Source organism: Parasteatoda tepidariorum, chromosome 10 (genome assembly GCF_043381705.1).
Source record: "Parasteatoda tepidariorum isolate YZ-2023 chromosome 10, CAS_Ptep_4.0, whole genome shotgun sequence".
Classification (NCBI taxonomy): Eukaryota; Metazoa; Arthropoda; class Arachnida; order Araneae; family Theridiidae; genus Parasteatoda; species Parasteatoda tepidariorum.
Window position 1 is genome coordinate 16,736,094 of NC_092213.1, and position 13,567 is coordinate 16,749,660.

General features: G+C 27.4%; 1 protein-coding gene across 1 annotated transcript in view; it reads right to left on the bottom strand.

The window, feature by feature from the left end:
- The window catches only part of LOC107449764 (nephrin-like), a 233,334-nt gene extending 221,656 nt beyond the window's left edge, over positions 1-11,678 (bottom strand). The window contains exon 1 of the mRNA XM_043038973.2: positions 11,383-11,678. Coding sequence (XP_042894907.1) covers positions 11,383-11,473 — 91 coding nt within the window. The 5' untranslated portion in view covers positions 11,474-11,678. The remainder of the gene's footprint in view (positions 1-11,382) is intronic.
- Between the last annotated feature and the right edge of the window lie 1,889 nt (positions 11,679-13,567).

A 13,567-nucleotide genomic window follows, 5' to 3' on the forward strand; every position in this document is an offset into this window, starting at 1 on the left:
TCAAAATTTTCTTTGTTTAATATTTATACACAATTTATAAAAATATGTTTATTTTTTCGGAAAAAAGTATTGACATTTCAATCGGAAACAATAATGAATGTGAAGCATTTATGGGAAATGACAAGGTGAGCAAACAGTGGCGAAACCATCTTGCAATTAAGAGAAACAAATTAAATTTGTACTTTAAACTGCTTTCAATCAATACAGACAAATAATAATGTAAATACAAGAAATTATTCAAAATGACAAATGGTTTTACATTTAAAACAATTAAAATAGATTGACTAATTAAGTTCACAATTTAGGAATTCTGAAAAAAATTTCAACAATTGCTTCGGAATAAGAAAATCCAATAATCATTTTACACCTAATTTAAGTAAAAAAAAATTCAAACAAATGTTTTCAACTAAGTATAAATATATATTTACCGTAACTCCAAATAAAAATTTATATGAATATATTTCTATATCAATACAATTCACACAGTTCATAGACATATATAAGTCTGATAAGTTTGAAAATTCCTTCAAATAATCGAACCGTAGATACTTTACATGTCCAACATATATAAAAAATGCTGCATTATAACTATACAAATAAAGCCTATAGTCAAATGTTTGTTTCATATTTTTGTAAGTAGAATTTTGCTATAAAAATATGCCTGATGTACTTAATATCACCTCAGAAAACAATTTTTATTTTGGCATATGTTTCAGAAGAAAATAAGATATAGAATTAAAGCTCAAATAATTGAAGCTTTACTCGGAACCATTTATAATATGAGTAAGGATAAATCAAACGTTAAGATTCGATTAATCTTTTTATACCTTAATTACAATCGTAATAGGAGAATTAATGTCGCAGCAGAAAAAATCGATAAGAATTGTCTTGTTTTTCTTCATATATTTTTTTATGCTTTTTCACCATTAGTATTGTATGATATATCTTATTTTTCAAAACACGTCAATCAAATGATTCGAGCGAAATCAAGATAAAAAAAAAATCAACTAAGATCAACTTTTGAAATATAAAAAAAAAATGTTCATGCTTCTAAAAAAATATGTATGGAATTTAATTTTTAATGAAGAAGTTAAAAATCTAAGTTAATAGGAAGTTAAATATAAACGTTTTCACACTGCGGTGTTAGTGTAAGAAAATGAAAGATTAAAATTATTTAAAACCAGTTTCTCTGAAGACGAAGCTTTAAAGTGATTCCAAGAAAATTTTCAGCTTTATTGAAGTCCCACTAGGCAAAAAAAATATTTTTCGATGATTTTAATTCATCTTTTGCTCTCCTCGGCCTTTTCGTAAAGTTCCTTTAAATCTTTACAATCGCATTCTGTTTAATCACAGTTTAAATTTTTTTTTCTGAATGAACATAATATGCAGGATAAATAATTATTTATGAAGATAGATATTGGATGTGCTCCACGGTATGGAGCTTTTGGAGCTCGATCCAAATTTCTTCAACTTTTGAGAAGCTTATCGAAAACGTTCAACCGTTGTTAGCTGCTTAATGCAGTGACGTTAGTATTTTTTTAAAAAATAATTATTTATCAAGATTTCAAATAATTCTGTTCAAAAATAAAAATACAATAAAAAAGTTTCTTAAAAATTATAAAATGTAAATTAAGATCTTTACAAACTTAGGCAACATTCCTGCTGAATGGGGCTGACCATCCTACTTTAAATTCAATAATCAGATTCTCAATTTCTAAATGTACATTTTATATGAATTTTGATTGTCTGCTTGGTAGGACGTTGGGCTTGTGTTCGTGAGAACGTGAATTCGCATCTCGCCGGCTAAGAATCCCCGTGTATTCAATGGTAACTAGTGAATGTTAAATCTGGCGTTGTCCTAAAGTCCTCCAAGTTCCCAAAGCAAATAAATATCAATGGGGGTACTGAAATGGAGATGGATCATTCTCTGATTCAGGTCAAAATTACGATCTGTAGATGAATGAATATGGATGTGTGAATATCACTTCTGACAGAGATTAAATCAAAATTGATCTTTATTTTTTAAAAGCTTACGGAGCATTAAACAACAATAAATCCTCCCACTCGATCTATAGCCAATGATGTCGGGAATAAATGTATCTATCAGACTTGGTGTAAGATTTTTCAATTATTGATATTTAGATTTAACTACAACCTTAAAAGTTTTTATTAACGCTTGATTGCGTATAAGTGTGACGAAAAGAACTAAGTCCCATTACTTGTAGCAAATTATTTACTTAACTACATAGTACGCAGTTTTAATGCCACACTAAAGTTGCTAATTATTTTCGTTTCAAAATAAACTTATAATTGAAACTGTGCTTAATCATTTTATCATAATTACACTCAATAACTTTATGGCATACTCAAAATAGTTTAAAGTTAACTTCCATGCAAAAAATATTTCAGAAATAAGAAAACCTTTCTAAATTATAAGTAAAGTGTATAGCATTTTTCTTGCAATGAAATAAAGCATAATCAATCCTGTTGAAAATATATACTGTCATTTTTCACAGATTATGAAGTATTCATGTCTGTATGGAGTCTCAGGAAGTATCTGCGTCTTTAGGAAACCTCATGAAGTAGCTATATCTTTAGGGAATCTCATGAAGTATCTGCGTCTTCAGGAAATATTATAAATTACTGAAGTCTTTTGAGGAATCGCATCAAGTACCTATAGGGAATCTCCTGAAGTACTTATGAAATTTCTTTGTCTTTAGGTAATCTCAAGAAATGTCTACGTCTTCAGGAAATCTCATGAAGCCTTTAGAAAAGCTCGTAAAGTACCTAGTCTTTAGGAAATCTCATAACGTACCCTGTATTTTCAAGAATTGCATGAATTATCTATGGGAAATCGTATGAAGTATCGATGGGGAATCTGCTGGAGTATCAATGTCTTTTGAAAATATCATAAAGTACCTAGTCTTTAATAAATCTCATAAAGTGCCTTTTCATTTTGGAATTCGCTTGGAGTATCTATGTGCTCAGGAAATCTCAAGAAGTATCTGTGTCTATGAAGAATCTCATGAAGTACCTAGTCTTTAGGAAATCTCATGAAAAATCAACGTCCTTAGGAAATCTCATAAAGTACTTAGTCTTTTCAGGATTTGCATGAAGTTTCTATGGAGAATCTTATGAAATATCAATGTTTTCAGAATATCTCATGAAATATCTCTGTCTTTGGAAAGTCTCATGACGTATCTGTGGCGTTTGGAATCTCATGAAACACCTGTACAGATGTCTCTCCTGACTTATTCTTCTTTTTTGAAGTGGCAGTACTGAAGCAACAGTTTATAGTAAATCACCCTCAGATGGCGAAACTAGCAATCCAGTGTCAGAAATTAAAACTACATTAATGTACCACTCCCTAAAAAGTACTTCAGAGATCTTACTCAATGTACCCACCAAAAATTTCATTAGAAATTTAAAATAAATTGAATCGTCTAAATAGGAATTTTTTAAGTCAGTTTTAAAGGAATATAGCTAAAAAATTGTGACAGTAAACTTCAAAATCAGATCGTATTTAATTTTGATTTTTCGTTATAAATAAGGTATAATATTTAAAAAGGTAATATTTAGGTTTAGGGTATAATATTTAAAATTTGGTATATATATCCATGCATTGAAATTTATTCAAACTATTCTTATAAAAATTGCACATGTTTCAAAATGCCATTATTTGAATTTTCTTCTGACCTAAAGTTGATTTTTACGTGACATACTTTGAAGACTAGGGTTTAAAGTTATATATTTCCAGCATTCCTTTTCTATGCATATAAAGTAAGAATATTTATATTTTTGCTTTAGTTGCTGATTCTAAAAATTTCGAGCTAAGCATGTCTTATGAAACTTTTCAATTCTATTTTAGGATATTTTTATAGAAGGAATTTAAAAATTGCTTTAAAAATCAACAACAAATTTTTATTGAACAAGAACTTCAACTTGTAAGCATTTATCAACTACTTAAAACAAAATCAATTTGCTATTTTTCATATTTTAAAAATATATTGTCACTTTTTCTTCAATTCTCGCAACTTTAGTTTGAAAACATACTTTTGAACTTTCAATAGATACTCTCGGGTCAGAATGATCTCCGAGTTTATTCTACAATTGGGTATACAATTTTATTAGTATTGAGTAGATAGTCATTAATAAAATGAACAGGGATTTTTAAAATTGCTTAAATGTTCAACAGTTTTTTTAGCTGTTCAGGATATTAAAATATAATAAATTATAACTTGTTTAAAAAGTTAACAATACATTCCCATGACAAAAAAGCTTCTCTACTTCACGATACTAAAATATAATAAAAACTTGTATAAAAAGTTAACAATAAATTCCCATGACACAAAAGCTTCTATTTGTGTTCCTCTGTTATCTATCAAAAAATTTATAAATATGTAACTTTTTCTTAAGTTTTTGCCACTGAAGTTTGGTGATACGCTTTTTGAAACTTAGCAGATATCCATGGGTCAAAATCACCAGACTAAACAATACAATTTCTGGTACTTGAGTAAAATCACCTTGACCATTTTCGATAAAAACGAAAAATGTTTGCTAACTAACATAATTTTTAGTCAAGGATGGGAAAATATATTCTTTTAAGATTATGTGGTTACTCTTTTGTATGTGGTTACTCTTTTAAGGTATTCGTTCAACGTTTTTCAAGGAAATATATACTTTTTATTCCTAAAATACAATGAATTTTAAGTACTTAACTATGTATGCAAATGAATTTTGCTAATTGTTTTTAATTATATTAATTATTTAATTTCCACATTTTTTGAATATTTTTTGGTTTTAATTCTCGTTAAATATGCACTCGTTACAATATGCAATGATTTGGTGTCTGTTAGAGTTTGAGCAGACTTTCCTGCTTGACATTATTCTGCGTAAGTATCCAATGGAGTATACAATCGAGTGGGAGCTGTTAAAGAATGAAATGAGCAGCGATTTTGGAAATGTGTTATTTTTCAATAAAAACAGATGAAAAAGGAACTTAAAGCCTGTTAACCAGATTTTTGTTTTTATAATGTTTAGTTCTCACTTAAAAATCAACTTTTGAACCACGGTTTCCTTTTGGCAAAGGATACTACAAAAATTTTCAAGTTATCTTATAATTTCATATCTTTTATTTATTGGCTTTTTAAGTTAAAGTATGTACATTGTGATTCACAAACTAACTTTCAAACACGGAAAAAAACAATATGGAATCTAACAAATCACTACTGAATAAAATAGGACAAAAGAGATCAAAACCAGATTGATAGCTAGAGAAAGGATTTGGAAAGTTATTTTTCTTAAGACTTAAAAGCTTCGTTCGAAATCAGACTTTTTTTCTTCCTTTATGCGAGATTCCTCATAAGTGATTCGACAGATTACTATAGTGTTTTGGTAGATTTCTATAACGACAGATTTCTATAGTGTACAATTTTTTAGCTTATTTTTAAAAAAAGGTTCTAAAATATATTTAAGGGAGGTGAATGCGAAACGTTCTAAAATAAAATAACAATAAAGAAAATCAACCTTAGTTATCATCAGAAATATTAAATAATGATAAACATAAATAAAATGTTAAATTTTGTGTCGTAAATGACATTACCTTTCAATACTCCGTTTTTATCTTATAAATTTGAAATTAAACATTAAGATGTTAGATTAAGCTTAAGAAAGAAATTGAGTTATCTGAATCTGATATGATATTAAAAATGATCAGCAAACTTATATTTTGCTACACCTCCGGTAGCAAATTTTGCTAAGCACACTGTTCAAAAATTCGCATTTTCTTATGAATCTAACGGAACCACTCACATAAAATCAGTATTTGAGCTTAATGCAAATAAAACGAAATTCGCATATGCAAAATTAATAATTTACCTGACAAAGTTTATATTATTAAAATTTTATATCGCATTAATAAGAATTTTATACAATAACACTTTGAAAAGCCGTGGTGGCTTAGGGAATAGAGCATCCACCTTCCGATGAGGTGAACAGAATTTAAAGCATAACGATGGCTGGTGGATATGAATTCCGCACCCGGCTCGCGCCGACCAAAGTGCTCACGAAAAATATCCTTAGTGGTAAACGGATCGTTGGTTAGAGTTCCTTTGCTGTCAGGCTAATCGTGGATGGTATTCGTTGCTTTCCTCTCAATGTAACGCAAATGCGGGTAAGTTACATCAAAAAGTCATTCACGAAGGCAAATCTCACCCAATACTTCATCCAGGAGTTCCCTTGTCTTCTGAATTGGATTCAAAATTACAAGGTTGCGGAGTTGAACTTCAGTAGTCATAAACCCGAAATTGGGTCCGTCTTCTCAGCGAAAATTATTTAAATAAATAACACTTTGTAAAAGATGGAAAAAAATCGCAATTCAGCTTAATCTGAAATATAAAAAAAACTTTCCGAAAATTATTTTTAAAAAAAAAATTTTTCAGTTCATTAAAAAAAAATATTTCAATTTTTTTTAATAACGGTTCTCTATGACAAAATATCTGTCTAATAGCTTTTAGTTTAAAATAAAAATACATTTTACGCAAAATAGCAGAGTATGCTAATGGAAAAATTCATATTCGCAGTTTATACAGCAATCTATTTTTTTGTGTTAGATTTCAAAAGGAAAAAAAAATTCACTAATCTTTTTTGAAAGAGGGTAGACAAATCTTTTTATTTTTTATTTTCCCTTAGTTTTTTTAAAAGCAACTTTTTAGCCGTTTCGCTCCCTTCTTTTAAATCTAAGATAAAAAATAATCTGTAGATTCTTTAGTAATCCGCAGCGCCCCCTGCCGTGTCAGGTTTCTTCTACCAGCATCTAAAAATTTCAAAAATCTATAATAAAATTTCAAAAATCTATATCATTCCATAAAATATCTCTATAGAATACTTATTTATCCGATTTCTTTCCTTTTTTAAATAAAATTGTAACATTATCAAATGCGATACCTTAAATTTCAAAGCTTTTTCCTTTTTACTTCACTTTATCTAGATTATAAAATACCATCATCAGATTAACCTAGTCGTCTGAAATTAATTATAAATTAACTCTCAAAATAAGTTTTTTATTTCGAGAACTAAGACTGAGTTCCAATAAATAGCTTTTTTTCACATAAATAAAAATAAATAGTGCAGGAAATGCTTTGTTTATATAAAATGCCTAATAAAGATAATTGGAAAACAGACAATTATTAAAATAATTGGAAATTAGAATTGCATGTCTAAACATTTTTTGAAATGCGTATTTATAATTTTCATTCTAAAAATTTAATTTTATGCATTGTTTTCATAAATTTCTTTAAAAAGAATACTGATAATCTATTTTCTTTCTTTCATAATTAACAAGTATTTCTATTAATTGATTCTTTATAAATCATTAAAATGTTTTGTTGTTTGCATTAAGAGATGATTAAAAAAACAAAGAAAAATCATTAGCGCAAAATTAATTAACGAAATGGAAACTTTAATGGAATATCCTAAAATAATTAAATATGCTAATTATCAATTAAGTTTAGCAGAATTTTATATTTTTAATGTTTTTAAAATGTATGCGCTTTTCAGGAAGCGAACATTCTATAAATAATAAATAAACAAGTTAATTTTAAACAATTGTTTAAGAACTTAAAAACAACAATTTAAAAAAAAATCTATAAATTTTAATTCCATCTTTTATGTTACAGAAAGAATTATTTCAAATTATCTTGCATTTAAACAAAGGAAGAAAATATCGATGGCATTGAGCCGAAATATTTTTAAAAATATATATTTTAATATAATCATATCTCATATCTTTGAAAATCATATCGCAATTTATGTTCGAATTTCATTACACGATTCTTAGGTCAAAGGAGGGTACGCTATGTTACATTAAAACGGTACGCAAGCTACAGTACGTGAGAGGTACTTTGGGAAGAACAAATCAAATGGTTTTCAAAATTGAACTACCCTTTTTCACCACAAAATGCCAAAAAAAATTAAAATTTTGTGAAGTTTTTCCATTTTTTTTAATGGGCATTGGAAAACGTTTGCATCATTGTTTCTGCCATTTGATGAAATCTAAATTCAGATTTTTAAACTTTTTCTATAAAAACTTTATAGCTCCCTTTTTTCATGAACTTATATTTAATTTTTATTTCTTTTATTTATGTAAATTTATTTTAGTTATTTTTTTCTCAAATTTTAATTGAGATTAAAAATTACGTCGAAGATATTGCAGAAGACCTGAATTTATTTTTCTGCATGTAGAAGGAGCTTACTTTTTTTTAATCTTAAAAAAATGTTGCCTAAATTCAAACAAAACTAAATTAAAAAAAATCACAAAAATACATTTTATTAAATTTAAAAGAAAAAAAAATTTTCAAATCTATTTATAAAATTGTCGCAGGAGTAAAGAGGAAAAAACTTTGGCAATCCATTGAAAAGTGAAGAAAACATCATAACTTGAAATTATTTAACTTAATTTCATTTAAACAAAAATATTATTTAAAAAAATTCTTTTTTTTTTATTTGTAGGTGTTTCAAAATGTAATTGTAGAAAGAAAGTGTAGATACACCGGATATCGGGAAAATCTTGAAGAGGATTCTAATCCTGTCAATTTAAAAAATAAATAAATAGATTTTTAAGAGGCATTTCAGCATAATTTATACTACATTGAAATACCAAACTAAAAAAAACATCAGGCGAATTAAAAACTGATCGCAGGTTTTTCATTAAGAATGATTGGAGTTAAATTTAACCAGATTCCCTCAACATTGATTCCCAAAAGTTATTCAAAAGTAAAGATACGTAAGTTTTTGATAAAGAATGTCTGGAGTTAAATTTAACCAGATTCCCTCAAAGTTATTCCCAAAGTTATTCCAAATATTCCCCAAAATTTATTCAAAAGTAAAGAATCGTAAGTTTTTGATTAGAATGATTGGAGTTAAATTTAACCAGATTCTCTCAACATTGGTTCCCAAAAGCTATTCAAAAGTAAAGATTCGTAAGTTTTTGATAAAGAATGTCTGGAGTTAAATTTAACCAGATTCCCTCAACATTGGTTCCTAAAAGTTGTTCTGTGGCTTGGTATGGTTACACTGGTTCCGAGAGTTAGAAAACCAACCTCGTTTTAAACAATAATACATTTTGAAACCTGTAATTATACTTATATTGAAAATCCATTGTTTGATTATTTTTAACGAAATATTTTAAGTAAAATACCAAAATAAACGATTTCAAAATTTAAACATATATTTATTTTTAAAAAATTGCATTGAAAACTTACAAAAAAAACTATATGTATTTTCTAAAACGGCATAAGAGTTTCAAGTCGAGCTTATCAGTTCGCAATTTTCTCGATGAGCTTTTCAATACTAATTTTCTGGATAATCACTGTCAACATTTATTACACTTCACTTGCATCTCAACGAAAACAAAAACTCAACTTTGTTTTCATATTTGGCGGAGATAAAAAATTATAAGCTACATAAGTTTTCGTTCACTACAGAGCATAGTGAGCCCCTCTAACATAAAATCTGACTGGAAGACTATTATTGAGAAATTGATGAAAACTTTTATTCTTCAGAATACGATATCTTCAAAAGTAGCAGTCTTTCTTCAGTTAATTTTTTAGTGCTAAAACTCGGGTCTCAACTAAAGAAGGTTTTTTTCTTATTTTTTAACCCATTTCTAAGGCTTTACATTATTAGATTAAGGAAAATATGTTTCAGGATCTAATTAAAATAAAGATTAACTGCTTTCAGCATCATCTGCCATGGCGTCTTTAGTCAACGCCAACTCATGATATTTAAAATATACTACAGTTTTCCATTCTATATTCATCAAGGAAAATACCTGAAAAAACTTATTACCTCAGTACCTATCATGTTCTAAACAATAAAAGACTAAACCCTAATGAACAAATTTTGTAATAAATTTCTAATAGTTCGAACATATAATATATATTCTCATTTTTTGGATACCATGATATATCGTCAGTTAGATCCACCGTATCTGCAAGCTTATATACACTAAACGTGGAGAGTGTAGCTTCAGAATTGTTTAAGGTACATATATACAAATACACATACAAATACATACACAAACACTCTACTCTATTTTTATAGATAGACAGTGAAAAAAACTAAATATTAAAGGAAATTTTCTATGAGGAACTAATGTCAATTTATATTAAATTAGTAGACAATTTAAATTTTACCCACTTAATTATAAAACATTACAATTCAACAGTCATTAACAGTGATAACAAATCTTTTCTTTACGAAATGCACCAAGGCTTAAGAATTAATGTTTCAGTTAATTGTATATCAATCAAATGTTATTTAAGGTAATGTTTTTGGTGATTATGAAATGGTGACAATCAGAATAAAACATTTTAAGAAAAGAAGAGAAATAAAATCTCAAAGCAGACGAAACTTAGTTACGAAATAATACTAATTTCTTCAAGATAATTTTCAGTAAGCTTAAAATTAAAGCTTTCGAAATAAACATATTTCGAAATAAACAATAATTACTTTTAATATTTTCAAATTTAAACATTTCTTACATTAAATACGGATGAATCATAAGTGAAACCGAGAAAATAAATTGAAACTGGTTAAAACTAAAACCGTTTAATATGTAGGAAGCTCGATACTAAACAAAAGACGTACAGATTTAAGTTTGACCGGATTAAATAATTTTATTTTCTAATATTTAAATACATTTTCTGTTTTGCTCAGATTACCCTCAACAATAATTTGTCCGAATTTGTTGCAGCAAATATTTCAAATATTTCTTTAGTAAAATATAAATCATTGAATAATTTTTTTCGTCACAAAAATAACATTACAGCATATAACATGACAAATTCTAATTTTCCAAAACAATACAACAAAATAATTAAAAATTAATTTGATTTATTGTATGTTTATGAACAGAAACCTTCGAAAGTTCAGTATTTCTAAGATCCAAGATCAGCTGTTCGGAGCCAGCTAATTATGAAACTATTAAATAGAATATCAGATTTCTGCTTTTATGAGATTACTCAGAGAAAAATATTCTTTACAATTTACTAATTCAATATTATTTTAAAATACGTAAAATAAACTTATTGAACATCACAATTTACTTAAAAAATAATTACTAAACTGTTTGACATAAATTGCGACTTGATTTGTAAAATATTATTTTAAAAATGTCTTAAAATGTATGATAAATGTAAAGTATAACTCATCTAATTTTGTAATTTTGGAAAAATTAGCAGCATACAAAAATAGTATAATTACTTTAAATGTTTCAAAAGAAGTTTTTCTGAAAATTTAAAAAAAAAAAACAAGATTTGCAAAATGAAAAAAATATTATGAAAAATTTTAATTGTTTTTTCTATCGATTTCTTAATTTCTTACCTTTTGAAAATTCTCCAAATGCTATTAGAGATAATATCACAAACAAAATCAGTTCCACAGACCTGTTGCTATAGTCATTCCAGCCAACCATGGCTCTAAAATTAATTGAACGGCGAAAAAAAAAGAGCAGAAAAAAATAGATTCACAGTGAGAAACGAACCACAAAGACACAAATTAACACGTGTATCGAGAGAGAGCAAGCATATTTCGGTCTGCGAAAAAGCAGACGATCACAAACGGGACAGTTCAGCGATGGCAAAACGCGGCAACTGATGACGGTTCCTCCCGAAACTCTTACGATTCCAACAGTATCGATTCTTTCTGCTATATCGTTACACAGGAGGAGGGCGCCAGTGGGTAAAGATACGGCTATATTAGAATACACTTTTTTGTTCTATTCTGTTCCTTCTATTCTTTTTTTTCAATCCCGCAATTCTTTCTTCTTTCTGAAGAACATTTTTTTTTCCTTATAGAAGAAACACGCATATCTTAATTGGTCTGTTTTTTGTTCTAAGTGCAGACGATATTTGAGATGTTTGCAAAGAAAAATAGACTGCTTGTTCTGAGTATGGAATATGTGTGAAATAAATATGGTATTAAAAGGATTATGCAAAGTTGCTTTAAATAAGAAATGAATAGATGTTTTGTTCTGATGTATATTGATTCTAAAACAATAGTACACATGAACGTTCCCTACTCTTTCCCGGATTAAGGATGCAATTCAATGATGAAGCATTTCTAAAGAGCTGGAGACAAAAAACTGACTAACGGAACAGAAAAATTTAGAATGGAAAATCTTATCATAAATTGGAAATTTTTAGAAGGAGTATATGCTAAATAATAGTTCATTAAAGATGGAGAAAATCAACTTTAAAATATCAAGTAACATCATGTATCTATTTTTTTTTAAAAAAAAGATGGTTTGTTGCATTTTGAATCTTCTTATTCCCCAAAAACAATTTCTTAACTCGGCAATAATTTTTTTTTTAAATGTCATTCCAAGAAGAATTTTCATCTTTAAATTTTCCCTTTGTTGTATCTGGCATACATTTTTGTAAAGAAACTTTTATAATAAATGGATGGAAAAAGTGTTACTGAGAGAATCTAATTATTGAAAGAGCTTAAAAATGAGAAAAGAGGACATTTTATTTTAATTGAGACATTTTATTTGGCTTAAGAAAATCTGCTTTGGAATGTTTAGAAACAACAGATATCTATCTCATATATCCATTTTTTATGCTTTTCAAGCTTTATTTCCTGAAAATATGTTCTGTAACAAAACTGAACTCGAAAATTTGAGATTTTTTTTAAAAGTTTCAATAAACATGTTGTTCTACTAAGGACTTACGTTCGCATTCACTCTTTGTTGGATTAGACATACGATTATGAGAAAGATAATTTTATGATAAAAAATAAATAAGAAAAACTTTATGAAAGAGCTAATCATTAAATGAACAATGGGACATTTTATTTAACATTGAAAAATCAGTGTCAGATATTTTAACAAACATTTTATAAAATAGTGTTTTTTAACACTTTAAACTGTCTTATGGGTCATAAAATTGGATTAATTAAAATGGTAATATACAAATGATATAATATGGTAATATATCAAATTGAGGAGTGGTTCTAAACTTAGAGGAAAAACATGAGCTACTTTTTGTCATGTTTTTCTACTAAAGTCTTGCTCAACACTCATCATCTCACTCTCTTTCCGGTATTAAGTAAAAAGTTTTGTTGTAAGTTTTTTAACAGAAAATAAATAAGAAATGCAATGGAAAAAAGTAAGGATTAAATAAAACGTTTTAGGAAAGAAAAAGTGAAAAGTGTTACTTTATTTAACTTAAAAAATCAGGTTCTGAATATATAGTGAAATCAAAAAACAAATTTATAAAACATGTTTATTAATTTTAAATTTTCTTATTTAAAAACTAGGTTAAAATAATATCTCGATACAAAGGCCTATACCATATTTATAAGCCCGTCAATTTGAGTTCTTCGGTTTTATTAATTTCATAGCATGTGTTCTTGTTAAAAACTAACTTTTACTTATACCCTAATACTACGCCTGACACAAACAGCAAATATTCAATTATTTAACATCATTAAATAGAATGTTAAGAACTCATCTCTCATACTCTGAAAGTTTTCAATAGGTGATGAAGTTACTAATATCTCCTAAAGT